We start from the raw sequence: 27,772 nt of genomic DNA, 5'->3' as shown, positions 1-27,772 counted from the left end.
ATCGATTTTTAAAGTTTTAAAAAAATTGCAACTTTGCCTCCCTGCCCCCTCCCCCCTAATTATCCGAGGGGGCTGAAATTTTGCCCAAGCATCGGGGACACTTAGTACAACATCTGAGCAACGTTTGGGCCGAATCCAGGGGGGGGGCCAAAATCGGCGTTTTTGGAACAACCTCTTTAACTTGGGAAACAGTCCTATCAAATCATCAATAAAAAACCAAAAAGAACAATCCTGGCCAGTATATCATAGTTGCTCTAAAACTGACTCATCAAGTCCAAAACTGAAGAAGTAACATTGACCTTAGGTGAGAAATGAGCGTCATTTGCGGCTACAAGTTCGGTGTATGTTTGACCGAATTAACATCAACATCAAAGGATTTGAAAATGTTTAGCGCTGGCTTACGCATGCATCTAACTAGAAGTGCATTTTTTCTGGGATCGCCTTCCTGGGTGAGGTTCGCTGAGAGCATAAACGAGTCAAAATCTATTTTCCATGTTTTCATTGGGCGGAGAGGTCTCCTTTAAAAACCATTGGAGGACATGAGGCATAACATCAAAACTGGCTCTGTGAATGTTACGTTCAGAGGTTGACGTTGAGGCATGATTGGATGTTCTCGTCTTGAGACATGTTGACGATTTGGCGATGCTAAATTTTTGAGCTTAGACAATATTGAAGATTAACAGACAACTAGCTGCTGCTTCAGCTCGCTACGCTCGCTTGCGCCACTAGCCGGTGGCTTCGCCCCCTGGGCCACCAGTGGCTCGCTTCGCAAGCCAAATATTGCTACGACGAATAATGAACCATAGACAAGGTACGAATTTCAGCATTCTGATACATGTTTCTCAACCAAAATTTCACGTAGAACACGATACGCACAACGGAAATTACCAAAATCAACTCCTGACGAAGATATTTAATGATTCTTGATGCGTGAATTCAAACCACCCGCTCATGAAAACTCAATGCTCTACGTGATTCACATCGCGCGCTAAATGTTTATCATGACAGTCTCTGCGATGTAAAAATCTTCAACTTCAATCTTGACACTTTGGCTCAGCTATAGCTAATTACCAATAGTTTGAACAACACATGGTGGAAAATGAACATTGCTCGATTGAGAAGCTTGCTGAAACCGTTGTAGTGCGCGATTTGACTCACGTAGAGCTTTGAGTTTCTTGTGAGCGGGCAGTTCAAATTCCTCGTAATCAGTGCGAAATAAAAACGTTAATATCTTCGTTAGAAGTTGATTTCGGTAATTTTCGTAGTTTGAATCGTGTTCTACGTGAAATTCTGGTTAAGAAACATGTAACAGATTGCTTAAATTCGTACCTTGTCTAGTGGTCCATTAGTGGACTTTCTGGAGGCAAATTGATAAATTCAAAAACAAAGAATAAGAAACTAATAATGATAACCACCTACTTCTAGAAAAAGAAACATCCTTGAAAAATAAAAAAACACTCCTAGAGAAAAAAATCAAAACACTTTGTGAAAAACGGTGCGAAAGGGTGAAGATTAATTACCGATTCTCTTGGAAGAACACATGAGCTGCTGACAAAAGTGAATTATTAATAAAACCTGTGCCGTAAAAAGGAAAATTATCTTCTGAAAAATGCACATCAAAATTACGTAATTTTCATGTAAAAAAAAAACTAAAGACAAAATCAAGAAAGCAAAACTCTAGACGCACTAATAAGAAACCTGGACAAACCGAGAACTGATTATGAGCAATGCGACGGAGGAAATGTGTAACAGGTGTTCCGAGGCATAAGGAAAGGAGGTATACTGCCACAGGACCCGTGCCAGAGTAGAAGGGTGACACGTGTTAACGGCAGATAGGGATGGGTTTACGTGGAGAGGGAAACGGAAAATCAGAGGGTGGGAGGTCCCCCAACCATTTGACTCCTCCAGCGGCAAAGATGCAACTATTTCGTTATCAAATCGAGGTAAATTTTGCAACATCGGTCGCGCAAATCGAAAAACCAAGGGATGCTGACACATTTACAGCCTAAGAGCTTTCATTTAAAACAAACCCGAGGAAAATCGGTCCAGTAGTTTCCGAGATCGAATTAGCACAAACTGTAGGAGGCCAAAAAAGGCCTTAGGATATTAAATATAATACAGGGTGATCCAAAAGTCCCTTCCACCCCCTCTAACTTTTTACCTAATTGAGGTAAAGATTTGAAACTTGGGAGATATTCCTAGGTCAAAGGAAGCTACTTTTTGGCCCCCCTAAAATTTTCAGGGGGCCCCCCTTGGGGGGCAACGGCCCCCGACTTTTAATTTTCAAATGGGAAGACCCCCTTTGTAATAGCTCGTTCGAAAGAGCATAAAAAGAGAAAACTTTTCGCGCAAACCCGAAGTCAATATCTCAAACCGTTTCAAAATGGCGGCCGGTTAAAGTTCAAAATGGCCGAAAATTCACACCGGTTATTTGTCGATGGATTCGCGCGAAAATCGGTATGTAGGGGTATTTTGACACAAGAAAAACGAATTTGACGTTAGATTTTCAAAAAAACCGAAATTTCCAAAATGGCCGCCGGTTAAAGTTCAAAATGACCAAAAATTGATTTTTTTTTAGAAATTTAATTTCAAATTTGTTTATCTTATGCCAAAATACTCTCAAATTCCAGGTTTTAGGCAAATCCATCAGCAAAAAACCGAGGTGACAATTTTCGACCATTTTAAACTTTAACCGGCGGCCATTTTAGAAATTTCGGTTTTTTTGAAAATCTAACGTCAAATTCGTTTTTCTCGTGTCAAAATACCCCTACATACCGATTTTCGCGCGAATCCATCGACAAATAACCGGTGTGAATTTTCGGCCATTTTGAACTTTAACCGGCCGCCATTTTGAAACGGTTTGAGATATTGACTTCGGGTTTGCGCGAAAAGTTTTCTCTTTTTATGCGCTTTCGAACGAGCTATCACAAAGGGGGTCTTCCCATTTGAAAATTAAAAGTTGGGGGCCGTTGCCCCCCCCCCCCCAAGGGGAGCCCCCCTGAAAATTTTAGAGGGGCCAAAAAGTAGCTTCCTTTGACCTAGGAATATCCCCCAAGTTTCAAATCTTTACCTCAATTAGGTAAAAAGTTAGAGGGGGTGGAAGGGACTTTTGGATCACCCTGTATATTTTGACGTTAACGGACGATTAGATTTCACATTGACTGACCTGAGAGTGTGACGATTGACTTGACAGAGAGACTTGGAATGACTTCGACTGGACAAAATCAGTTTGACGTGACGGATTCAGACTTGACATCAGACAGACAGAGATAAGCGGACGACTAGACTATACATTGACTGACCTGACTGGATGAGACGATTGACTTGACGGAGACAGACTTGACATGACTCAGACTGGACAGAATCAGTTTGACGTGACGGATTCAGACTTGACATCAGACAGACATTGAGATAAGCGGACGACTAGACTTTACATTGACTGACCTGACTGGATGGGACGATTGACTTATTAACGGAGACAGACTTGACATGACTCAGACTGGACAGAATCAGTTTGACGTGACGGATTCAGACTTGACATCAGACAGACATTGAGATAAGCGGACGACTAGACTTTACATTGACTGACCTGATTGGATGAGACGATTGACTTATTAACGGAGACAGACTTGACATGACTCAGACTGGACAGAATCAGTTTGACGTGACGGATTCAGACTTGACATCAGACAGACATTGAGATAAGCGGACGAGACTTTACATTGACTGACCTGACTGGATGAGACGATTGACTTGATGAAGACAGACTTGACATGACTTAGACTGGACAGAATCAGTTTGACGTGACGGATTCAGACTTGACATCAGACAGACATTGAGATAAGCGGACGAGACTTTACATTGACTGACCTGACTGGATGAGACGATTGACTTGACGGAGACAGACTTGACATGACTTAGACTGGACAGAATCAGTTTGACGTGACGGATTCAGACTTGACATCAGACAGACATTGAGATAAGCGGACGAGACTTTACATTGACTGACCTGACTGGATGAGACGATTGACTTGACGGAGACAGACTTGACATGACTCAGACTGGACAGAATCAGTTTGACGTGACGGATTCAGACTTGACATCAGACAGACATTGAGATAAGCGGACGACTAGACTTTACATTGACTGACCTGACTGGATGAGAGGATTGACTTAACGGAGACAGACTTGACATGACTCAGACTGGACAGAATCAGTTTGACGTGACGGATTCAGACTTGACATCAGACAGACATTGAGATAAGCGGACGAGACTTTACATTGACTGACTTGACTGGATGAGACGATTGACTTGACGGAGACAGACTTGACATGACTTAGACTGGACAGAATCAGTTTGACGTGACGGATTCAGACTTGACGTCAGACAGACATTGAGATAAGCGGACGACTAGACTTCACATTGACTGACCTGACTGGATGTGACGTGACGATTGACTTGACGGAGACAGACTTGACATGACTTAGACTGGACAGATTAGACAGACATTGACTCGGCGTTGGCAGATTGGCTTGACCATGATGACTTGACGTTAGACAGACTTTGAGGTTAGATAAGACATTGACATTAGACAATCATAGACTTGGCGTTGGCAGATTGGTTCGACCATGATGACTTGACGAAATTGCACTGACGATGTACAAAAACCATTAGTCAGTTGATACGACAGGACAAAGGATTGATTTGACGGACTTAACGGTGACCGAAAATAGGCCTTCGAGCAGGTGACGCGGCGCGAGGGTGCGAGTCGCGATTCATCGGTAAAATAGTTAAAAAACATGTTGAAATAAACGAAAACGAAATAAGGCTAAGAACATTATAAAAACATTATGACAGAATTAAGGGCTGCGCACCTGGCACCATGTTAAGTTGGTGGGAAAAGACTTCAAGAAGAGACGAGACGATTCAGATAGACGCCATGACAGTAGTATATTGAAAGGGCCGCTTCGACAGAGCCTGGGCGGCTAGGCGCACATAGTTGCCATATTGACACACGGCAAAATTAGACGCGCGATTAGCGGCAAATAAAGGCACCAAAATCGGCGCTTTTTGCGGTTTTTGTCCGACGTTTCTCGTTTTCCGACTAAGGGAATGCTTCTTCCCTGGTAAAAATGGCAAGTGCTCAGATCAGTAGCACTTGCCTTTGGAACAGACCTAAGCACTGATGTCAGTGCTGCCGGGCGCTGATCTGCTACCTCAGTGTTAGGTCTGTTCCAAAGGCAAGTGCCTCTGATGTAAGTGGCACTGACCTAAGTGTCTCAGACGTAAGCGGAGTGGAAACTCCCAGAAATACTGTACAGGCAAAAATTTCGTTAATTACCGTTCTGCCAGGTACGTTAAGTCACTATTTGACGATCAGGGAGGGCTGCTGTGAGTTTTCAATCCCAAGCAAGTATCACAATCTTCAGGGGACATCGCTCGTTCCCATGCGGTCTCCAATCTAAGTACTAACTACGCCCGACGTAACTTAACTTCGGTGATCGTCCTAGCGATTGAACCACTACACTACCTGCGCGTGTACGTGTTAGGGGCGTAATTTTACTATTTCAGGGCCCCCATTGGGGTAATTTTGCCAGCAAATGATGATTTTGTCTTTGAATGTGAATCCGATACTTAATTTTTCTATTATTCTTTTTTAATCAATCAACATGTAAATGAAGTTTTGTAAGTTATGTTTCTTTGAAAAAAAAATGGATCGCACTAAAATTCAAAATTAAAGCTAATGATGCAAAAAAAATAATGAAAGTTGAAATTATACAAAAAATATAAATTAGCAGATACAAAAATTGAAAGTAAAGGAGTAAAAAAGTTAGAAAAGAATTGAAAATAAAGTAGGAAAATTTTAAAAAAAATTGAGACTGAAACATTTTAAAAACAGTTAAAACTGAAAAAAATTAAAACCAAATTTAAAACTATTTTTTTTATAAAAAAATAATAATGCTTAAATAAATATATCTGAATACATATTTTAGCGGTGATAATATTTTTATCGATCTCATTTTTTGTTGTGTTTTAATTATTTAAGTGCCATCTTAAACGAAGAGGGTAAAACAAATTATTCAAGAGTGTGGCTACTTAAACTAGTTTTCCTTCCCTCTTAGAAAATCCCACCTTCTACAAAATATGCCTCTCTGAAAGATAAAGTTTGTGGTCCCCGTGTCCCGAAGAAATATTCCCCCACGAAAATGAAATAGGATGGGGGAAGGGGGAGCCATCTCTACTTTTTGGGAGTGAGTGCGGTTCGATTAAGATTGATGTCAGAGACTTACCCTCTGAACCAAGTCCTGACCTCAGTCCCGCTTACCTCAGAGACATCTCTGCACTTAGGTAAGTCTTTCTCCCGACGTCAGTGCCTCTTACCTCAGTGCTGACTTCTTGGGTAAGTGCTTTAACACTTACGTCAGAGAAAACTGAACTGACCTCAGAGCAAATTGCACTGACCTCAGTGGAAAATTCACTGACCTAACACTTGCCATTTTTACCAGGGTTGACTAAACTAATACACAACATGAGCAGAATTTAATGATAATGAACAATAAAATGAAACTTCACTGATTCCAATGTTGCCAAGATTAAAAATAATACTTGACTCGTTGCTGGTTTTGACGGTACCTACCCTATGTTCTTTATTCACTTCTCGTTTTCAATTTCTGTATTTGATATTTTGATAATTGCAGATTTGTAAATATTGATCAATTTAAAAATCGAAAAATTGGCAACAACGCGTGTTAAAATTGATGAGACATTTGAGTCATGCAAATATCTTTGAATTGCGTATTTTTAGAAAATTTTCGTCCAAACCGCGACCTCATCGCTCAATTTTAATATCACCTACGGACTTTTCACGTTTCCGACTTGGCAACGCTGTAGCGCGCTGGGAGAATCTTTTGCGAACTTGCCATTACGGGAAAAAGGCGTGTCCTATGATAGGTAAAAACATATCCAACTCCGGGAAAAATTCATGAGGGGGGCAAATCGCCGATTTTGAATAACCCTCGTTGGCTCTTTGCGTACCGGAAAAGTCGTTTTTCTATTTGCTCATCCGTTTTAGGTATTTTATGAAATGCCTAGGGCCTAGGCATATGACAAAACGCCTAGGCATTTGACAAAACATCAAGCCATTGGATAAAATGACTAGGCTAATTGAAAAATCATCTTATTCATTGTCTTTTGACTATTTGCCTTGGCATTTTACTAAATGCCGCTTTTGACTATTGACCGTCGACATAAAGATAGCTTCGTCTACAACTTTCTCTTCATCATTAATAATGGCCTCGTCTACAACTTGGTCCATAACTTTGTCTATGATTTTTCTCTATCACTTAGGTACTCCATTGCTTTGTCCATAACTTTGTCCATAACTCTGTCTGTAACCTTAACTATAACTTTGACTATCGATTTGTCTAAAACATTGTCTATAGCCTCGTCTATAGCTTCATTTGTGGCTTTGTCTAAGACTGTCCATCGCCTGGTCCATAGCTTTATCATTAGGTAAGTTTGTCTGTAGCATTGTCTATCACTTTGATGATCATAATTGGTCCTCGTTTGTCTCCAACTTTGTCTAAAACGGAATCTATAGCTTTGTCTGATCCTTTTGCTATAATTTAGTCTATAGCTTTCTCTACCACTTTTTCATTAATTCCATCTTTCATTCCAGCCCGGCGATGGCAAATTGTGCGATAATGTGAATATTTTACATAGGTGTGATAGGCGGAAAGTACTGGAAATGCAGCATATTTGGCGAAATCCTTCGAAGTTTACATTAATGATAATGTGATAATAACCTACATTTTGGTTTTGCAGGGATTCTCTTCCATCATGAAGATTTTTTACACGGTCTCAGGCTTCAAGACCCCTTACAACTACTTAAAGGAGAAAGAAGACAATGCTGGACCGTTTGACTCTGATTTCGCCGAGTATGTGCAGTTACCGGAGGTGCGCCAAGCGCTTCATGTGGGCGACACAGAATTCAAGAGCATTGGTCCCGTCTATTGGAACCTTTTGGGAGACTTCATGAAGAGTGGGAAACCTTATCTAGAGGAAGTGAGGATTACAATTATGAATTCAGTCTCCTAATCCAAGGGATACCTATGCACAGAGCAAAAATATTTCAGTGATCCATGTCTCCAGCCTCCCTAAGAAGCGCAGCTTCGACCGGGCCCCCCACATCCATCGGTGGGCCCAGGGGCGGATCAGTTAGCCGGCCCCTTCTTAATAAAGTATCTAAGGGGGGTCTGGGGAGTTCGGGGGCCTACTCCCCGATTTTTTAAAAGGACTACGTGCAAAACGGGTCATTTGGGGCTCGGGGAGGATACCTTTGAGACTTGCCCAATTCATTCACCTAAAAATGACCTATCTTTTCCCAAAGTTTCAAGCCCCCCAAAAATTTTGGGGAGGCGCGGCGGGGTGTCAAAGTTAAAAACCGGCAAAATTTTCGCGAATTTATTACTCGAAAACCAAGAAGTTTTGGAAAACGCGGTTTATACGAGCGTATTCAGCGTGACGAGAGTTTTCAGAAAATGTATAACATCATAGGGTTTTGTCAACTTCAGCTCGAGTTATCGCCTCCGAAGCGCCGGAACACTTAAAAAAACCGGCGCTCCGCTTCGCTCCGCGCCAGTTTTTGGGGGGGGCTTCGCCCCCCCCCAGGCCCCCCCAGGACGCACGCTTCGCGCGCGTTTTTTAGTTTCAGTGTCCGGCCTCAGTTGTTCTGTCTTTTAAGTGACCCGCGCGTCCACCGCGGGAAGAGTGTATTTTCCGAAGGGTGGGGCGGGGGCGGGGAGTTATCAATCTTTGGAGGTTGGATTTACGTTTACACTTATGGAGGCATTGATTATTCGAATAAGGACTTCATGTCGCCAGATTGCAACAACAATCCTCATGTAATGTCTGATATGAAAAAATGTCAACAAACGCTGTGACAGGCTTGAATGACGATGGATGAATCTCTATAACCCACTGTGCGACAACATTGCCGTCTTGTCCACCAATTATCAGTCTGTAACCCACTGTGCGGCAATATAGCAATCGTGTCCACCAATTATCAGTTCATCAGTTCGTGACCCATTGTACGACAACATTGCCGTCTTGTCCACCAACTTTCAGTTCGTGACCCACTGTGCGACAACATTGCCAACTTGTCCACCAACTTTCAGTTCGTGACCCACTGTGCGACAACATTGCCGTCTTGTCCACCAATTTTTAGGTCGTGACCCACTGTGCGGCTTCCCTCCGCTTTTGCAGCACACCTCCCGCCTAAAACTTTCAAAGCTCGCCATTTTTAAACGGCTCGACCGATTTCGCTCAAATTCAATACCAGCCTAGAACTAAGTAAGATCTTCCTTCTGTAAAAATTTCGGGGGGAAAGCTTTTAATTTGGGCGAGTTATCGCGCCCACAAAATTGAACCTCCCCCCACTTCTCGCCCCCACCATTCGAAATGTAATACTTCGATCTCCGTTTTTTTTCGCAGAATGGTAGTCCTGTTCCTCTTCTTTACATCGGAAAAAGTTTCACTCGGAAATTTTTTAAAATGAGGGAAATATAACCAAGCAAAAATCGGAAAAACCACGATGAGTCGGAAATACAAACATAAATAAACAGGTATACAAATATATATATATAAAAACATGAATTCAAACGGCATGCATATTCGTAATCTACGACCCATGATCGATGCTCATTACATGGTCTATGGTCCAGGTCTGACATCAGGGGAGAACGCAATAGTGTATTTCCTTCGGAAAATACACTAAAAGACCCCTTATTTTTTCACGTTTGGGCCGATTTAAAAAAAGCCATTCTTTTATTTTGATGAAAAACTGATATGTTGTTCCTGACTCTCTGTAGCCCCTCTAGCTCTTTACCGCATGCTGGGGAAATGTATTGGTCGCGAGTTATAAGAGCGGAAAGGAGCGAAGGTCGGGAAAATCGGCTATTTTAAACTGCGCGTGGCGATGGATCAGGAGACATGTGGCAACAATGCGAGGTCGGCAGAGGAGTGTGATTCGCCGAACTGAATGGGAGGGGACGTTTTCCTTCCGATCAACGCCTCACGCGGAGTTTAAAATAGCCGATTTTCCCGACCTTCACTCCTTTCCGCTCTTATAACCTCCGACCAATACATTTCCCCAGCATGCGGTAAAGAGCTAGAGGGGCTATAGAGAGTCAGGAACAACATATCAGTTTTTCATCAAATAGCTTTATTTAAATCGGCCCAAACGTGAAAAAATAAGGGGTCTTTTTTTATTGTTCCGGCGCTTCGGAGGCGAAAACTCGAGCTGAAGTTGACAAAACCCTATGATGTTATACATTTTCTGAAAGCTCTCGTCACGCTGAATACGCTCGTATAAACCGCATTTTCCAAAACTTCTTGGTTTTCAAGAAATAAATTCGTGAAAATTTTGACGGTTTTTAACTTTGACCCCCCGCCGCGCCTCACCAAAATTTTTGGGGGGCTTGAAACTTTGGGAAAAGATGAGGCATTTTTAGGTGAATGAATAGGGCAAGTCTCAAAGGTATCCTCCCCGAGCCCCAAATGGCCCGTTTTGCACGTAGTCCTTTTGCCTCCAATCTGAGTGATTTCATGCTATTTTCGCACTTATTCAGATTAGTTTATGCAAGATTTTTCCCCTTTTAAAATCTCAGAATTATTGCAGTCGTTTGGAAATTTAAGGTGAGCCGTTATGAAAAAAAAACAACATTCGACGTGTAAAATGTTTTTTGTTTTTTTTTTCATCGAAAGTCGGCAATCACATAACTCGGTTTGCGACGTCGCAGACTTCCTGTCATACTTTATTTTTTAAACGGAAAACTACTCAACGGTAATTCTTTAAAACTTCCGTGATTTTTCTTCTATGTGCGAGGAAAATTCTGCAAAAACTTCAAGGAATAACGTCCATTTATTCTCCTTTAAAAAAATAACATAGTTGCGGAGATTTTCAGACACCGCAAATGAGTTATGTGATTGCCGACTTGCACCGTCGATATGCATCTCCCATAAGAATTGGGCCCAGAACGGAATCTTGCCATACCTTCACCTTTTGTAATGGAAGGTTACAGAAGTTCAAAAATGGCGGAGTTTTTGATCCAGCTCCCCGTGGGGAGGGGGGCGGGGGGTCAAAGAAAAATCAACTTTTGCTCATAACTTTTGAACGGTTGCAGGTATCGAATTGAACTTTTTTTAAATGAAAGAGCATAAAAAGACCTTTCTATTAAGTATAGGAAATTGATAATCGGTTAATTTTTGGCAAAGTTATGGTTCATCAAATTTTTTGAAAAATTTTAATTTTGGATTTTTCAATTTTTCAACGTGAGGGGTCGCACGAAAGGTTATAAATATGCGTGCAAAAGATAGTCCTTGTTTTTCTCTTTAAAATGAGCTAAAGGAGATGTTGGAGAAATGATTAGTTTCAGAGTAATGCTTTTTCAAAGTTGACGCGACAGGGTCCGTATATGGGCCTCGGGCTAGAGTCCCGTAGCTGCGCCCGGGAGCACCCTGTTTCACGCTGATCTCCGTAATGTTTTAACATTTTACAGCTTTTTGGCCATTTAATAAGCATACATATAAGGATGAATATGCCATACATAATTTCTCTTCCCCCTTTTTTTATTTCATCTAAACCACTCTGGAATTTAGAAACGTCGCACTTGCGATTGGCACAGCGGTGGATCCAGAGTGAGTTGGAGGGTGGGGGGGGGGGGGGGAGGGACATTTGCTGACGTTAAATGGGGGGTCTGAGGGATACCCCTGGAGGAAGGGGAGTCTCCCCCGAAAAATGATTGCAAAAATAGCCCCTAGCAGATTGAATTTTAAGCAGTTTCAGCACAGAATCTGTGCATTATTTGAAAGTTGAAAATTGACGAATAAGTAATACCTCATTTAGAGAAATCTTATTTTAGTATATGGCCTATCTTTTTCTGCGGTGTTGAGTAACCTTATTTGGTTTAGTAATCTTTGTAAAATACTTCTAGAGTTCTGTCTTGACACCATTTCAGTAAATATTTGGGAGCACTTTCTTTCTCTCCCTCTCCGTTCCCCGTTCCTCCTTTTTTCTTTCTTTCCCCCTTTTTTTGGCCCGCGGGGGGAGAAGAAGGGTTGGCTGCCACCATGCCCCTCCGTCCCCCCTGCATTTGCCGCTGAATTGGTATGCTTTTTACTTTTGTTTTGAGTGTTTCCTGTGATCTGGTAGTATGCATGTGATCACTATTTAAGGACAAAAAATAATTCTAAGCATTGATTTTGGGTACCAGAACAGAAGGAAATAATCAGTAAAAGACAATCATGACAGTAAAATACAGGGTGATCCAAAAGTCCCTTCCACCCCCTCTAACTTTTTACCTAATTGAGGTAAAGATTTGAAACTTGGGGGTTATTCCTAGGTCAAAGGGAGCTACTTTTTGGCCCCCCTAAAATGTTCAGGGGGCCCCCCTTAGGGGGGCAACGGCCCCCAACTTTTAATTTTCAAATGGGAAGACCCCCTTTGTGATAGCTCGTTCGAAAGAGCATAAATAAAGAAAACTTTTCGCGCAAATCCGAAGTCAATATCTCAAACCGTTTCAAAATGGCGGCCGATTAAAGTTCAAAATGGCCGAAAATTCACACCGGTTATTTGTTGATGGATTTAAGCGAATATCGGTTTGTAGGGGTATTTTGACACGAGAAAAACGAATTTGACGTTAGATTTTCAAAATAACCAAAATTTCCAAAATGGCCGATGGTTAAAGTTTAAAATGGCCGAAAATTGTCACCTCGGTTTTTTCCTGATGGATTTGCCTAAGACTTGGAATTTGAGAGTAGTTTATCATAAGATAAACAAATTTGAACTTAAATTTCTAAAAAAATCAATTTTTTGTCATTTTGAACTTTAACTGGCGGCCATTTTGGAAATTTTGGTTTTTTTGAAAATCTAACGTCAAATTCGTTTTTCTCGTGTCAAAATACCCCGACATACCGATTTTCGCGCAAATCCATCGACAAATAACCGGTGTGAATTTTCGGCCATTTTGAACTTTAACCGGCCGCCATTTTGAGACGGTTTGAGATATTGACTTCGGATTTGCGCGAAAAGTTTTCTTTATTTATGCTCTTTCGAACGAGCTATCACAAAGGGGGTCTTCCCATTTGAAAATTAAAAGTTGGGGGCCGTTGCCCCCCTAAGGGGGCCCCCTGAACATTTTAGGGGGGCCAAAAAGTAGCTCCCTTTGACCTAGGAATATCCCCCAAGTTTCAAATCTTTACCTCAATTAGGTAAAAAGTTAGAGGGGGTGGAAGGGACTTTTGGATCACCCTGTATAAAAGTAATGTCAAATCCCCTCTTCTCCTTCTCCCATTCTTTTGAGACATGTATTTAAACTTTAAATGAAATAAAAAAGGGGGAAGAGAAATTATGTATGGCATATTCATCCTTATATGCATGCTTACTAAATGGCCAAAAAGCTGTAAAATGTTAAAACATTACGGAGATCAGCGTGAAACAGGGTGCTCCCGGGCGCAGCTACGGGACTCTGGCCCGAGGCCCATATACGGACCCTGTCGCGTCAACTTTGAAAAAGCATAACTCTGAAACTAATCATTTCCCCAACACCTCCTTTAGCTCATTTTAAAGAGAAAAACAAGGACTATCTTTTGCACGCATATTTATAACCTTTCGTGCGACCCCTCACGTTGAAAAATTGAAAAATCCAAAATTACAATTTTTCAAAAAATTTGATGAGCCATACCTTTGCCAAAAATTAACCGATTATCAATTTCCTATACTTAATAGAAAGGTCTTTTTATGCTCTTTCATTTAAAAAAAGTTCAACTCGATACCTGCAACCGTTCAAAAGTTATGAGCAAAAGTTGATTTTTCTTTGACCCCCCGCCCCCCGCCCCACGGGGAGCTGGATCAAAAACTCCGCCATTTTTGAACTTCTGTAACCTTCCATTACAAAAGGTGAAGGTATGACAAGATTCCGTTCTGGGCCCAATTCTTATGGGAGATGCATCAAGGAAAATCATGCAGAACTGGCTGAGAAATTAACTTTGATAGCTCTAGGTACTTCGATCGTCTGATACTGGCTCTGGAAACTCAATTTGAAATAAAACATCAGCTGATAGCAAACAAAGGCTACCAAGGAAACCAAGGAATAGAACTTTCATAAAAAACAATTTAGTAGAAAACAGCGTAAATGGGGCACTTACGTTAATTATCGTTTATAAGTAAACGGTAAATGCGATTTAACCAAAAATCTATAAAGTTCCTTATAAGACCAAAATGGATAAAATTACAAAATTTGAATCAGCTACCGCAAATCTAACAATACCCAAGTAGCATTTTTCAACTGAAAAATTGCGATATGTTGCGATTTTATCGGCAATAAAATCGCTAGGATCATCAACATCTGAGCGATTATCTTCGATCTTATCGCGATAAAATCGCGATTTTTTCGCCCGGCAATCTATCGCGATATATGGCGATTTAATCTCGATTTTATCGACCAAAATTGATCGCAATTTTATTAAACAAAAAATTGCGATGCACAGCGATTTAATCGCCATAAATCGCAATTTTTTATTCGATAATATTGCAATAAATTTCCACCGATATAATCGCGATAATCAACCGATAAAATCGCTATTTATCGCGATCACTGCTACTAGGGTAGTGTTATCGTGAACGAATGAATTGACGACGGAGATCGGGTAGGTAACTATTATAGGTGGGATGGGACGACGGAGGTCGGGTAACTATTATAGGTGGGTTGGGATGGGATGGGATGAGTGAATGAGTGAATAATGTCTCCAACTCCTGGTAGTTTTTTTCATTATTTCGTCAGAATTGCTTCCCATAATCCGGAATATTCGATCTAATTTTATTGAACTATTCACCAGGCTATGCTTTTTCATTCCACAGGTCATGGAAAACTACAAGGTTCTCCTCTATTCCGGACAAATGGACATTATTTGTGCTTACCCTCTGTCAGTAAACCTCTTCAAGACGCTCAAGTTTGGAGAGAAGGAAAAGTATGAGAAAGCTTCGAGGTGGACCTGGTACTATGGAAGCAACATTGCGGGCTACATAAAGTCATCTGGCAGGTTAACCGAGGCTCTTATTAGAAACAGCGGACATTTGTGTCCAGCGGACCAGCCTGCCTGGACTCTTGACCTCATAACTCGGTTTACGAAGGATCAACTCAAACCAGAAAAGGATGTCAACATTATTGAAACCAGAAACAAAGAGAAACCGAAGATTGGATTAGGACCCTAGTAGCAGCGTTATATAAAAATTATTTAAGAAAAAAAAAAAAAAATCGTCATTAAGTAAGTTGTAAATAACCTGTAAATAAAAATTAAATGATGTTCACATAAAATTTAAGGCCTAGTTTCCATTTTTATCTGCTTGATTAAATCCTCTTTACGTAAAAAATAGGTAATAATTAAGTAAAAAGGAAGAAAACAGGAGGAGTGAATGTCATAATTTCGTTATGATAGATAAATAAAATTTTTGTAAAAAGTACATAAAAATTACTTAAATATTAAATTTTTTTTTTTTTTTTTACTACTTCAAATAGCCCACAAGGGCTAATCCCACGCTTTAAGTCCCATCCCCCCTCCGTCCCTACTGAACCAGGCCCAGGCAACCATTGCTTGAGACCATCAAACTCGGGTCGCCTGGCCGGGAATCGAACCCGGGACCTCCCGATCATAGAGCAAGCGCTACAACCACTACACCATAGGAGGCCGACATACGTAACTAAATAATACGTACCTAAATGGTAAGTATTATTTTGATAATATTTTAGGCCTAGTTTCCATTTTCATCTTCTTCATAATTTCTTGTGTAGGTAAAAAATTTGTAATGAATAAATAAAAAGGAAAAGAATAGGAAGAGTTAATGTCATAAATTATTTTTTTCATGTTTTATTCACCTAGAAGTTATTCGGAAAAGACGTAATTTTTTGCTGATATTTCAATTGACATCCATCTAAAAAATATATGAACATTAAAAAAATTCTTAAACTTTATATCTTTTCACCCGGATAAATTTTTTCATTTTTTCAGGTCATATTTACATGAAATTCATTTGGAAATTGCGTAATTTTTACGCTAAAATTTCAATTAATATTGATTTAAAATGTGTATGAATATTACGTAAATTTTTTTAAAAATTTAAAAGTAATTCCTTACATAAATTTCTTTTTTTTTTCCTATTTTCATTATCTAAAAATTATATGCAAATTAAGTAATCCTTACGCTAATGTTTCAATTAATATTGATTTAAAAATATTATGAATATTATATAAAAAAACTTTAAAATTTATATCTTTTTGCTTACATAAATTATTCCTTTTTTGTATGTTTTTTTTTAAATAACATTTACGGTTTTTTTAGAGTCAATAATTCTTCAACACATTCTTAGGTATATAAATATTTTGTTTTTTTTATATAATTAAACACTTTATACATTCTTTACATTAATTTTATGTAATTTGTATATAACGCTGCTACTAGGGGAGTTGTCAAAGAATCGAATACGGAAAGGAGAACTTTAGAAACAGCGGAAAACAACCCCAAGTAGCATTTATTAATGTAAAACTTTATAAACAGCTACTAAAAAACTCTTAGTAAATAGTTGTTATTGTCGTTGTAATTAAGAAGTACATCCTCCGTAGCGCGCACCGTGTAATGTTTTGTGATGAGGCATAGGTAATGCATAACTAAGAGTCGCTAATGCTTCAGGCGGACCGGTAACAATTCAAATCTGGCGAACTAATGCGTGAAATCTGTTGAAATTTTTACAAGATGACGTATTTATCGTGTACCTACTTATACCTAAGTACTTATATGCATATCATAATTTTCCAAACTTCCTGGAATGATTGAATACAGCTTTGCCAAGTTTTTTTTTAAAATTGTTCGTCCTTTTCCGCATCCAACGAGTGGTCCAATTGGTCCATTAAAGTTCCATCCAACGAGTGCCGACTGACCAGCCGTTCAGTGGGTCTCTAAAGTAGCGCTTCAGAAATAAGTGAAGTTTTGGAAGTATATCTGTAATTTTTGAACTCAGCGACCCTCAAGAGTCCCTTTAAATGTATTTTGTACGGTTTGAACATTTAATCTGATTTATTAAACCCAAAGTCCGCTTTGGAATCATATATTTTGGCGCGCGAAAATCGGTCGGCTTGCGTTGAGCGGAAACTTCAATCGTCCATAACTCTCGATGCCTTCGGTTGCTCAGCTTACTGGACCACTCGTTGGATGCGAGCAAAGACGAACCATTTAAAAAACTGGTTTTGGTTCAAATAAAAAATTGAGTACTTGTAAACTTATTGTTTAAAAGAAATTTTCTCGACTCAAAAACTGAAAGAAGCACGTATGTTAATTTGAAAATGTGATTTTGGGATTTTGACCTTTAAAATCATGAAGGACGACGGACCAGTCTTATGGAAAAATTGGACTCGGTTAAATCGGCTGGTTTTTTGATATGTTATAGGCCATATGATGTAGCAGGGGCTTGTTTTCTTTGCGTAGAATCGATTTCTGAAATAAAACGTAGGGGTGCCATTTGAAAAGTTCGACTTACGGGTGGGGCACCCCCCGCCCCGCGCCCCTCCCGCGGCTTAGGAAAATGTCAAATTCGCCAAAAGGTGTCCCCCTCGATATAAACGAACAGTCCTTTAACATTTTTCTAAATTCCGACGCGTTCGGCAGATATTCAAGGTGGCTCCTTTTTCGTGAGACACCCCGTACTAGCGAGAAAATTCTCTAACCTCAATATTATAGGACCTCCATGATGCACATCCGGAACTACCCCATTGCGGGTGGGGTAACTCCGTATGCAATGGGGTAATTCCGGACGCTACAAAACAATTCACCAAACAATTTTGACAACATTTTTTTCAACAAAAACTAGCTTAACTAGCTCTCCACAATATGAGGAGCTGGCTGATTCAAAAAAATCTCGAATTCAATCAGTTTGACTGGTCCAAACCAAAGGTTAAAGTAGGTACAAATTAGGTTTCAAGCGTCAAAATCGTCCGGAATCACCCCAACTGACCCTAATGAAATCAATGAATCCGAAGAAACTTGTGAATCAACTCTTAAAGAATTTAGAAGTGTTTTTGACACCAAGAACATTATTGGCTGTATTGGCAACAAAGAACTCAAACTTGAAACAGATCCTAACATCAAGCCTGTCAACGACCCTCCAAGACGAATCCCTCTTAAATCTAACTAAGCGCTAAAAAAACATCTCAAAGAACTTCAGGATCTCAACATTATTGAACTTATCAAAGGCCATACTCCTTGCACTAATTCCACTGTAACTGTTCATCGCAAAGATAACAAGTCCATCCGCCTTTGTCTAGATCCAAGAAATCTGAATAAAGCCATCAGCCAAGATTGCGTCCCTTAAGGCATATTCCCTGCTTGTTTGGGTTGTCCTGTTCTGACCTGTATAGCTTAAAATGATATTAAAAGTATTTTAAATTGCATGTTGATTAATTCTACGCGTTTCCCGGGCCTTAAATAGAGTCCTGACAATTTCTCGAAAAAATCAAAAATTTGGCAACAAAGATGGCGTCAGGACGCACTCAGGACATCATCCTAAAAATTCTGTAAAAAATTAAGCTTTATTTTTATGCCAAAACGCAACTTTTTAGCACTAGCCATCTTGGAATTTCGAAAAATGTTGAAAAATGGTCCACCCTAGGGGGATCTTCCCCGGAAAATTTTCAAAAAAATAGCCCCCCCTCCCTCCCAGATTGAATTTTAAGCAGTTTCAGCATACAATCTGCGCATTATTTGAAAGCCAAAAATTGAAGAATAAGTACTACCTCTTTTAGAGAAATTTTATTCTAGTATCTACTTCTGCGGTGTTGAGTAACCTTTGGTTTAGTGAACTTTGTTAAATAGTTCTGAAGTTCTGTCTTGATATTATACCAGGAGATTTTTAGGAGCACTTTCTTTCTCTCCTTCTTCTTTCCCCTTTCCTCCTTTTCCCATCCTTTTCCCCCTTTTTTGGACCGGGGGGGGGGGGGCTGCCACCATGTCCCCCTCCCTGTAAGCCACTGGATCCCTGGTAAAAATGATCACCTAAAAAATAGGTGATATCACCTGAAAAAAAGGTGACATCACCTGGAAAGTAGGTGACCTCACCTGGAAGGTAGGTGACATCACCTAGAAGGTAGGTGACATCACACAGGTCGCATTTGAGTTTCAGGATTAAGTAAGGGAAAATTAAATATTAGCTAATTATTGGATAATTTCATGGGTACAGAATAGAACATTTGCTTTGTGCGAAACATTTTTATACAGTGGAAAATACTAAAAGAATAAATATATGTAAAAAAAGGAAATTTAGAACATTAAGTAAAATAAAAACAAGAATGAAGTAAAAATAAAATAGAGTAAAGACATGAAATGTCGTAAAAAAAAAATATACGTTAGAAGTGGACGTTAGAAAATGAAAAAAGTGAAAAAACAAAATGAAGTGAAAAATAAAATGCAGTCTGAAAAAGAAACATAGTAAATAAAATGAAATAGAGAAAAAAACGAAGTAAAATAACACAGCGTGAAAAAATAAAAAAAGTAAAAAAAGTAAAGTCAATTCAGAAAGTAAAATATAGTAAAAAAATAAAATAAGTAGGGAAAATAATAAAATAGAGTAAAATAATAAAGTAGAGTAAAATTAATAAAAAATAGTATAGGATGCAGTAAAATTAATAAAAAATAGTATAAAATGCAATAAAGAAAAAAATGATAAACAAATAAAACGAAGTAAAGTAATAAACTGAAATGAATTACTTAAAATAAAAAAAGAACAAACCAATAAAAACTGGTCGAGATATCCTGATGGCTGTACAGTGCACGTTTAATTCGAAGCTAAATGCAGGTTTTTCGTCAATGTTTTCAGGCCGCCTGCATAGCTTAGTAGTCAGGGGGCATACGTAAAAAAACATATCGACGGTGAAAGTCGGCAATCACATAACTCGGTTTGCGACGTCGCAGACTTCCTGTCATACTTTATTTTTTAAACGGAAAACTACTCAACGGTAATTCTTTAAAACTGCCGTGATTTTTCTTCTATGTGCGAGGAAAATTCTGCACAAACTTCAAGGAATCATGTCCATTTGTTCTCCTTTCAAAAAATAACATAGTTGCGGAGATTTTCAGACACCGCAAACGAGTTATGTGATTGCCGACTTGCACCGTCGATATGTCCCGTGTGCAGATTCGTGAAGGCATATTGTGAGATACATCAATCTCTTCGTTGTGATGTCTAGAAAAAGAAAATCGATTATGGCCATCTCAAATTTCATACAAACCCCCCCCCCCCAAATTCAAGATATGTGATATATTCACATACATGTAATAAACAAAATAATGATGGATAAATGCATTTATATAATCACTAATCATGCGATCGTAACGTATGAAAAATCGAGGGTTTTGAACTTTGCTGAATGTGCTCGACGAAGAACAGCCTCCAAATACTGAAATAATTACGCGGTTTTCTGTGATGTTAAGCAATAAAATGTTTTTTGGACGGGGGGGGGGGGGCTGCCACCATGTCCCCCTCCCTGTAAGCCACTGGATCCCTGGTAAAAATGATCACCTAAAAAATAGGTGATATCACCTGAAAAAAAGGTGACATCACCTGGAAAGTAGGTGACCTCACCTGGAAGGTAGGTGACATCACCTAGAAGGTAGGTGACATCACACAGGTCGCATTTGAGTTTCAGGATTAAGTAAGGGAAAATTAAATATTAGCTAATTATTGGATAATTTCATGGGTACAGAATAGAACATTTGCTTTGTGCGAAACATTTTTATACAGTGGAAAATACTAAAAGAATAAATATATGTAAAAAAAGGAAATTTAGAACATTAAGTAAAATAAAAACAAGAATGAAGTAAAAATAAAATAGAGTAAAGACATGAAATGTCGTAAAAAAAAAATATACGTTAGAAGTGGACGTTAGAAAATGAAAAAAGTGAAAAAACAAAATGAAGTGAAAAATAAAATGCAGTCTGAAAAAGAAACATAGTAAATAAAATGAAATAGAGAAAAAAACGAAGTAAAATAACACAGCGTGAAAAAATAAAAAAAGTAAAAAAAGTAAAGTCAATTCAGAAAGTAAAATATAGTAAAAAAATAAAATAAGTAGGGAAAATAATAAAATAGAGTAAAATAATAAAGTAGAGTAAAATTAATAAAAAATAGTATAGGATGCAGTAAAATTAATAAAAAATAGTATAAAATGCAATAAAGAAAAAAATGATAAACAAATAAAACGAAGTAAAGTAATAAACTGAAATGAATTACTTAAAATAAAAAAAGAACAAACCAATAAAAACTGGTCGAGATATCCTGATGGCTGTACAGTGCACGTTTAATTCGAAGCTAAATGCAGGTTTTTCGTCAATGTTTTCAGGCCGCCTGCATAGCTTAGTAGTCAGGGGGCATACGTAAAAAAACATATCGACGGTGAAAGTCGGCAATCACATAACTCGGTTTGCGACGTCGCAGACTTCCTGTCATACTTTATTTTTTAAACGGAAAACTACTCAACGGTAATTCTTTAAAACTGCCGTGATTTTTCTTCTATGTGCGAGGAAAATTCTGCACAAACTTCAAGGAATCATGTCCATTTGTTCTCCTTTCAAAAAATAACATAGTTGCGGAGATTTTCAGACACCGCAAACGAGTTATGTGATTGCCGACTTGCACCGTCGATATGTCCCGTGTGCAGATTCGTGAAGGCATATTGTGAGATACATCAATCTCTTCGTTGTGATGTCTAGAAAAAGAAAATCGATTATGGCCATCTCAAATTTCATACAAACCCCCCCCCCCCAAATTCAAGATATGTGATATATTCACATACATGTAATAAACAAAATAATGATGGATAAATGCATTTATATAATCACTAATCATGCGATCGTAACGTATGAAAAATCGAGGGTTTTGAACTTTGCTGAATGTGCTCGACGAAGAACAGCCTCCAAATACTGAAATAATTACGCGGTTTTCTGTGATGTTAAGCAATAAAATGTGGCAACACAGGTTTTTCTTTTTTTTGGGGGGGGGGGAGGCCTTGATCCATAAATTTTTTGGAGGAAGGTCTTGACCAGCTGCGTACATTTTCGGCCAAGGAATGTATTTCTGGTTTAAGATGGAGTCGCCCGTTTTATGCCATTTTAAATAATGATGAAAAACAAGAAAATTCTTAGAAAATCGTTTTAACTCTGAGCGCAAGGTTTGCCGTTAACGAAAATTGGCCAAAGTGACTATCTTACATCCTTAGTGAACGTACTTGAAGGAAAGTTTGCTCTTCCAATGATGGGATCGTTATGGAACAGCGCGTCGAAAGTCAAAAACCCCGCATTTTTCGCCAAAATCGGCCTTTAGTCTCATGTTTTGGCCAGTATTAGACCCCTACATAAATCGAAAATGACCAAATCATGATCCATTCCGCAAACTTTAGACTTTAAATGAACGAACAATCGTAGACTTGAAGAATTTCAGGGTATGGGCCCAACAACGGCCCTTATCGAAACCCCTCCTTTGGCAAATCCCTTAATATCAGTCATTTACCGGTCTGCGCCTCTAACTGGCAACAATGTCGGCAGCCATTTTCGATTCGGGGCTTAATTTTTGTAGGAGTAAACATCTGATCTCCTATTCGAACTTCTTGACCCAAGAAACTAAATTTTGAACGTATTGTTTGTTACAGCTGCCCTAAATGGCAGTTTCATCCGTAAGACCGGCGGCCATTTTGGGCGCCATCTTTGATTTTAGGGCTTCTTGAGAGTCGCAGCGGAAAATTGACCTCATTTTCGAACTCTACGACCCTGAAAACCTAATAATTGATACCTCACAATGCATGTAGACCCGAATAGGCAAATTAGTACCCGTAAGAGGTATTTTTGGACGCCATCTTGGATTTTGGCCTAAAAATAATCTTTAGGCTAACTTTTGACTGAAAATTCGGATTCTACGATCAAAAATACATAAGAACCTGATGTGGGTCGGTAGCCGAAATAAATGAGACGCTGATGATCACTCAAAGATGTTTATTATAACGATTATAACGAAATCACGACTTGAACAGGAAGGGGCTGGCTCTGGCTAGTGGCCAGTCTGTCTGTAGGTGCCCCGTTGCCAGGTCGGGCACACACCCTATTGAGTAAGGCTATGATGCCACATAGCCTTACTGCACCTCCCGATTTTTTTTTTTTTTTTTTTTTTTTTTTTTTTTTTTTAAAGAAAGCACTTGGTGCGTGATTATGTGTGGGATATTTCCACATTCATGTTGCTTTCTGAGCAAAATAAAGCTGTATGGAGCTTAGTAATGTAGCCATTGGGCTGAGAAAATAATAATGTCGCCATTGGGCGTAATGAATTATTTATGTAGCCATTGGGCTTAGAAACTGATAATGTCGCCATTGGGCGTAATGAATTATTTATGTAGCCATTGGGCTGAGAAACTAATAATGTCGCCATTGGACGTAATGAATTATTAATGTAGCCATTGGGCTGAGAAACTACTAATGTAGCCATTGGGCGTAATGAATTATTAATGTAGCCATTGGCTTAGATACACTTAATGTCGCTATTGGGCGTATTGAGTAACTTATGTTACCACTAATTTACTTGAGATAATTACAATACAAAGGTTAGGGGTGGGAACCCCAGTCATAGGTACTTTTAAATTGGTATTTCATTTGACTAGTTTCATTTTATACATTAATTAAAATCAATATCACAATTAAATAGATTGAACATTGTTCACGAGGCAAATACACAGGAAGAAATGAGTAGTCACTTGCTTTGATACACAGTTTTTTCATATTAGTACTTACATCAGGTAGCACTCTAATTAATTCACTTCCTTACAAAGTCATTTCCGAGTTTTTTGGGAATACCTCGTCCACCATGTCTTAATTTTTGATTGAATATGACCTCCTTAGGTGTTGAAGTGCTTGGTTCTGTCTCAAATCCCAAAAAATCTTCTTCATCTGTACTTTCTGTCTCCTCATTTGTGACTTTTTCTTTTGGCACATTAGGTTCAATTACAGTGATTTCACTAGAGTCATCTGATGAGACAGAGTTAAGGGAATTTTCAGTTGGATTTTTAATCGGAGGAGCCAGATTGAAAGTTTGAATTGGAGCAACCTGATTAGCAGCATTTATGTTATGTTCATTATCAGTGTTCCCTTGTGGTAAATAAAACAAGTAGGGGTTAACATCGTTTTCTGTCCTAGAATTACAATAATTTTTCCTTAGAAATTTTGAGTTTCGTACAATGGTTCCCCCGTCTTCCTTAGATACTAGATATGATCTTGGAGCTTCCAACTTTTTAATTATTCTCCCTGGATACCAGCGGTCATCTTGTTCTCTAATGAAGATCTTTTCATTCTCTAGAAACTCTTGTTTAGGTTTACTACTTTGGTTATAGTGACTCTCTGTTTTTCTCTGATGTTCCCTCATTTTTTCTGAGACATTGATGATCTGAGGGACCAAAACTTTTTGAGACACTGGTACATTTGTTCGGAGGACTCGATTCATTAGCAGTTGAGCAGGAGACGCTCCAAGAGCTGGGATAGGAGAATTGTTATATTCCAAAATAGCGAGATCCAAGTCGCCTTTGCTTTCTGTGACTTTTCTTAGCAGCATTTTGGCTCTTTTCACCCCGTTTTCTGCCATGCCATTGGATTGTGGGTATTTAGGACTCGATGTTTGGATTTTGAAATTGAACTGTTTAGCGAATTGACTTAACTCAAAAGAACCAAATGGCTGGTTATCTGCAATGACAAGCGCTGGAATACCGTGAATTTTGAAAATCTCTTTAAAAAGTCTGATTACTTCTAAAGACGTTTTATTTCTCATGGGTCTCACCTCAAGCCATTTCGAGTAGTAATCAGTTAGAATTAAGAAAGATTTTCCTGCAAACTCTGCTATATCAGATCCTACCTTGTGAAACGGCAAGTTAGGAATGGTGTGAGAAATCAAAGGCTCCTTTACATTTTTTGGTAGAAATTTACTACACGTGGGACACGCTTTTATATAATTTTCTATGTCTTTGATATAAGTAGGCCAGTAGACAATTAATTTAGCCTTTTCTATTGTTTTGCTGATCCCTAAATGCGAGTCTCCATGCAGTAATTTTAGGTAAACTGTTTTTAATTCAGTTGGAATGATTAATCGGTTTTTAAAATATATAATATCGTTATTCATTGCAATTTCATGCCTGATCTTATAGAAAGGTTTAGGGGCCTCATCGTTACAACTGTTCCAGTCTTGTAAATGCATTTGCTTCACACGTTCTAACATTGGGTCACTACATGTAGCTTTTTGCAGTTCTAGGAATTTTGGGGTGATAATTCAAAGTTGGTCTCAATACAGTGAACCACCTCATTTAATGGGATAAAATCCTCTGGCTTACCATTTAAAAAGTTTCTTGAGAGCAGATCGGCTAGATACATATTTTTTCCTGGAATATATTTTACTTCTAGGTCATACGGTAGCAGTTTGAGTAGTAGTCTCTGTAGGCGATTTGACATAATTTGAGAAATATTTTTCTGAAAACTAGGCTCTAAGGGTTTATGATCATTTTCAACATAAATTTTATAACCATATACAATGTTATGAAAACGTTTGGTTCCAAATACAATACTGAGAAGTTCTTTTCGATCTGTGCGTAGCGACATTCCGCATCAGATAAGTTACGAGACGCAAAAGCTATAGGTCTTTTTTCTTGCAAGAGACAAGCTCCCAGACCAAATTGAGACGCGTCACATTGCAGAGTTATCTTTTTTGCTGGGTTAAAATTAGCTAGACTGCTTATTGCACAAACTGCCTCTTTTATTTTATTGAAGTTCTCAGTATGTATCTGTTGCCATGTGAACATTGAATTCTTTTTAAGCAGTCCTCGAAAAGGCTGAATCAGGTCCGCAAGATGAGGAATATATTCACGGACATAATTCACACTCCCCAAAAAACTTTGTAATTCCTTACGATTATTTGGATTTGTTAATTGTAAAATGGCCTCCAAGTATTCTGGATTTGGGCTAATTCCTTCCTGATTGAGAACGTGCCCCATGTAATTAATAGATGTCTTTTTAAATTGAAATTTAGATTTATTAAACTTAATATTCAGTTCCTCTGCTCTTCGCATTACCTCTGCAAAAGCTCTGTCATGCTCTTCTTCAGTTTCACCGCAAATTAGTATATCGTCAAAATAGATGATTACATTCGGAATATCACCGAAGTATTTGGTTAATACTTTTTGAAAAATTTCTGGGGCACAAATTATTCCAAACGGTAGTCTCAAAAATTTGAAACTTCCAAACGGTGTGTGAAACCCAACGTACTTTGTTGATTCTGGAGACAATTTACAATGCCAAAATCCATCCTTAATATCTAGAACAGTGAACAACTTTTTGTTTGTGAGTTTAAGTTTAATTTCTTCAAAGGATGGTATGAGAAAAAGTTCTCTTTTAATATGTTTATTCAATCGATTAGGATCTAAGCACACCCTGATGGATCCATCATCTTTTTCCACAACGACTAGGTTACTGAACCATATTACATTCTTGACATCATTTGAGATTATGTTCAAAGATTGTAATGCATTTAATTTATCTCGCAGGGGAGTTCTAATTTTATGCGGCAATCTTCTCGGTGGATCATTTGATGGGATTGCATTAGGTGAAACAAATAAGTCAACTACGTCTGGAAATTCTCCAACGCCGGAAAACTGTTTGGGAAATTTTGCAAGAACTGCAGCTTCATCAGTGAAGGCAGACACATAATCTATTTGTTTTTTAAAAATTAGGCCAAGTTGTACTGATGTTTGTAGGCTTAACAGAGGGGTAGAGCCTGTTTTGGTTACAGTGAACTTAATTGTATAAGGAACACTAGTATTGGGTAATTGACATTTTAAGGTTACGTTACCAAAAGTTTCGATAGGAGCTCCGCCATATCCCAGAACCCTTGTTGTATTGGGAACTAAATCATCACTTAAAGTCTTAACTTTTTGATAAAGATGCCACGGTAAAATATTTATTTCGGCACCGGTGTCGATTTTGAAATCAATGAAAGAATTATTAACCAGCAATTGTTGCATCCAGAACTCATTTGTCTCAGCGGAAGAAACTACATTTACATTTACATGATTTGATTGATTAGCATGATGCGTTTGATAGCTTGCTTTTTGATTGCGACCCGCACTCGCTTCACTTTCAGAGCTTTTACCGCACTTGCTCAGATTATAATCAGTAATAGGGGGATTTGAAAAGGACTTTGGAAAATTATGTGGAATGCAACTAATTTCTGAGATATAAACATAATCTGAAGCTTCGACTTCATCAAGGTGCACTGAAGGTGCTGAATTTTCAGGACAAATCACTTCGTTAATACGGCACATTTTTTCAAAATGATTTCGACCCAAGCATTTTTTACATTGCTGCCGATAAGCAGGACACTGTCGCACAGGATGTTGTAGACCGCAGGAACGACAATCAATGATTCTTGACGGCTGCTGTTGATTGGGCGAGTTGTACCTGCTTTGATGGTTGTATCCTTGTCCGAAGTTGTTGTTTCGTCCTTGTCCAGAGTTGTTGTTTCGAGCTCGTCCAGCGAAGTTGTTGCCTTGATTTGAGGGGTTGCCTTGAAATCTTCCACTATTGACTAGATCAACACTTGATGCTTTGGGTTGATTGACTTCATTCGACCTTTTCTTTCCTGCTTCGACGGAG

At 38.8% G+C, this 27,772-nt stretch overlaps 1 protein-coding gene across 2 annotated transcripts in view; it reads left to right on the top strand.

Annotated features, from left to right (window-relative positions):
- Positions 1–18,498, top strand: part of LOC109044564 (venom serine carboxypeptidase) — a gene marked incomplete at its 5' end in the record, with an annotated part of 53,668 nt that extends 35,170 nt beyond the window's left edge. For both annotated transcript variants that reach the window (XM_072306331.1, XM_072306329.1), the window contains 2 exon segments: positions 7,826–8,065; positions 14,919–18,498. In XM_072306331.1, coding sequence (XP_072162432.1) covers positions 7,826–8,065; positions 14,919–15,272 — 594 coding nt within the window.
- Positions 18,499–27,772: the final 9,274 nt, after the last annotated feature.

The sequence above is a fragment of the Bemisia tabaci genome, chromosome 1, assembly GCF_918797505.1.
Source record: "Bemisia tabaci chromosome 1, PGI_BMITA_v3".
In the NCBI taxonomy this organism is placed as follows: Eukaryota; Metazoa; Arthropoda; class Insecta; order Hemiptera; family Aleyrodidae; genus Bemisia; species Bemisia tabaci.
The sequence above is the reverse complement of the archived record's forward strand: the minus strand, read 5'-3'. Positions and strand labels throughout refer to the sequence as shown.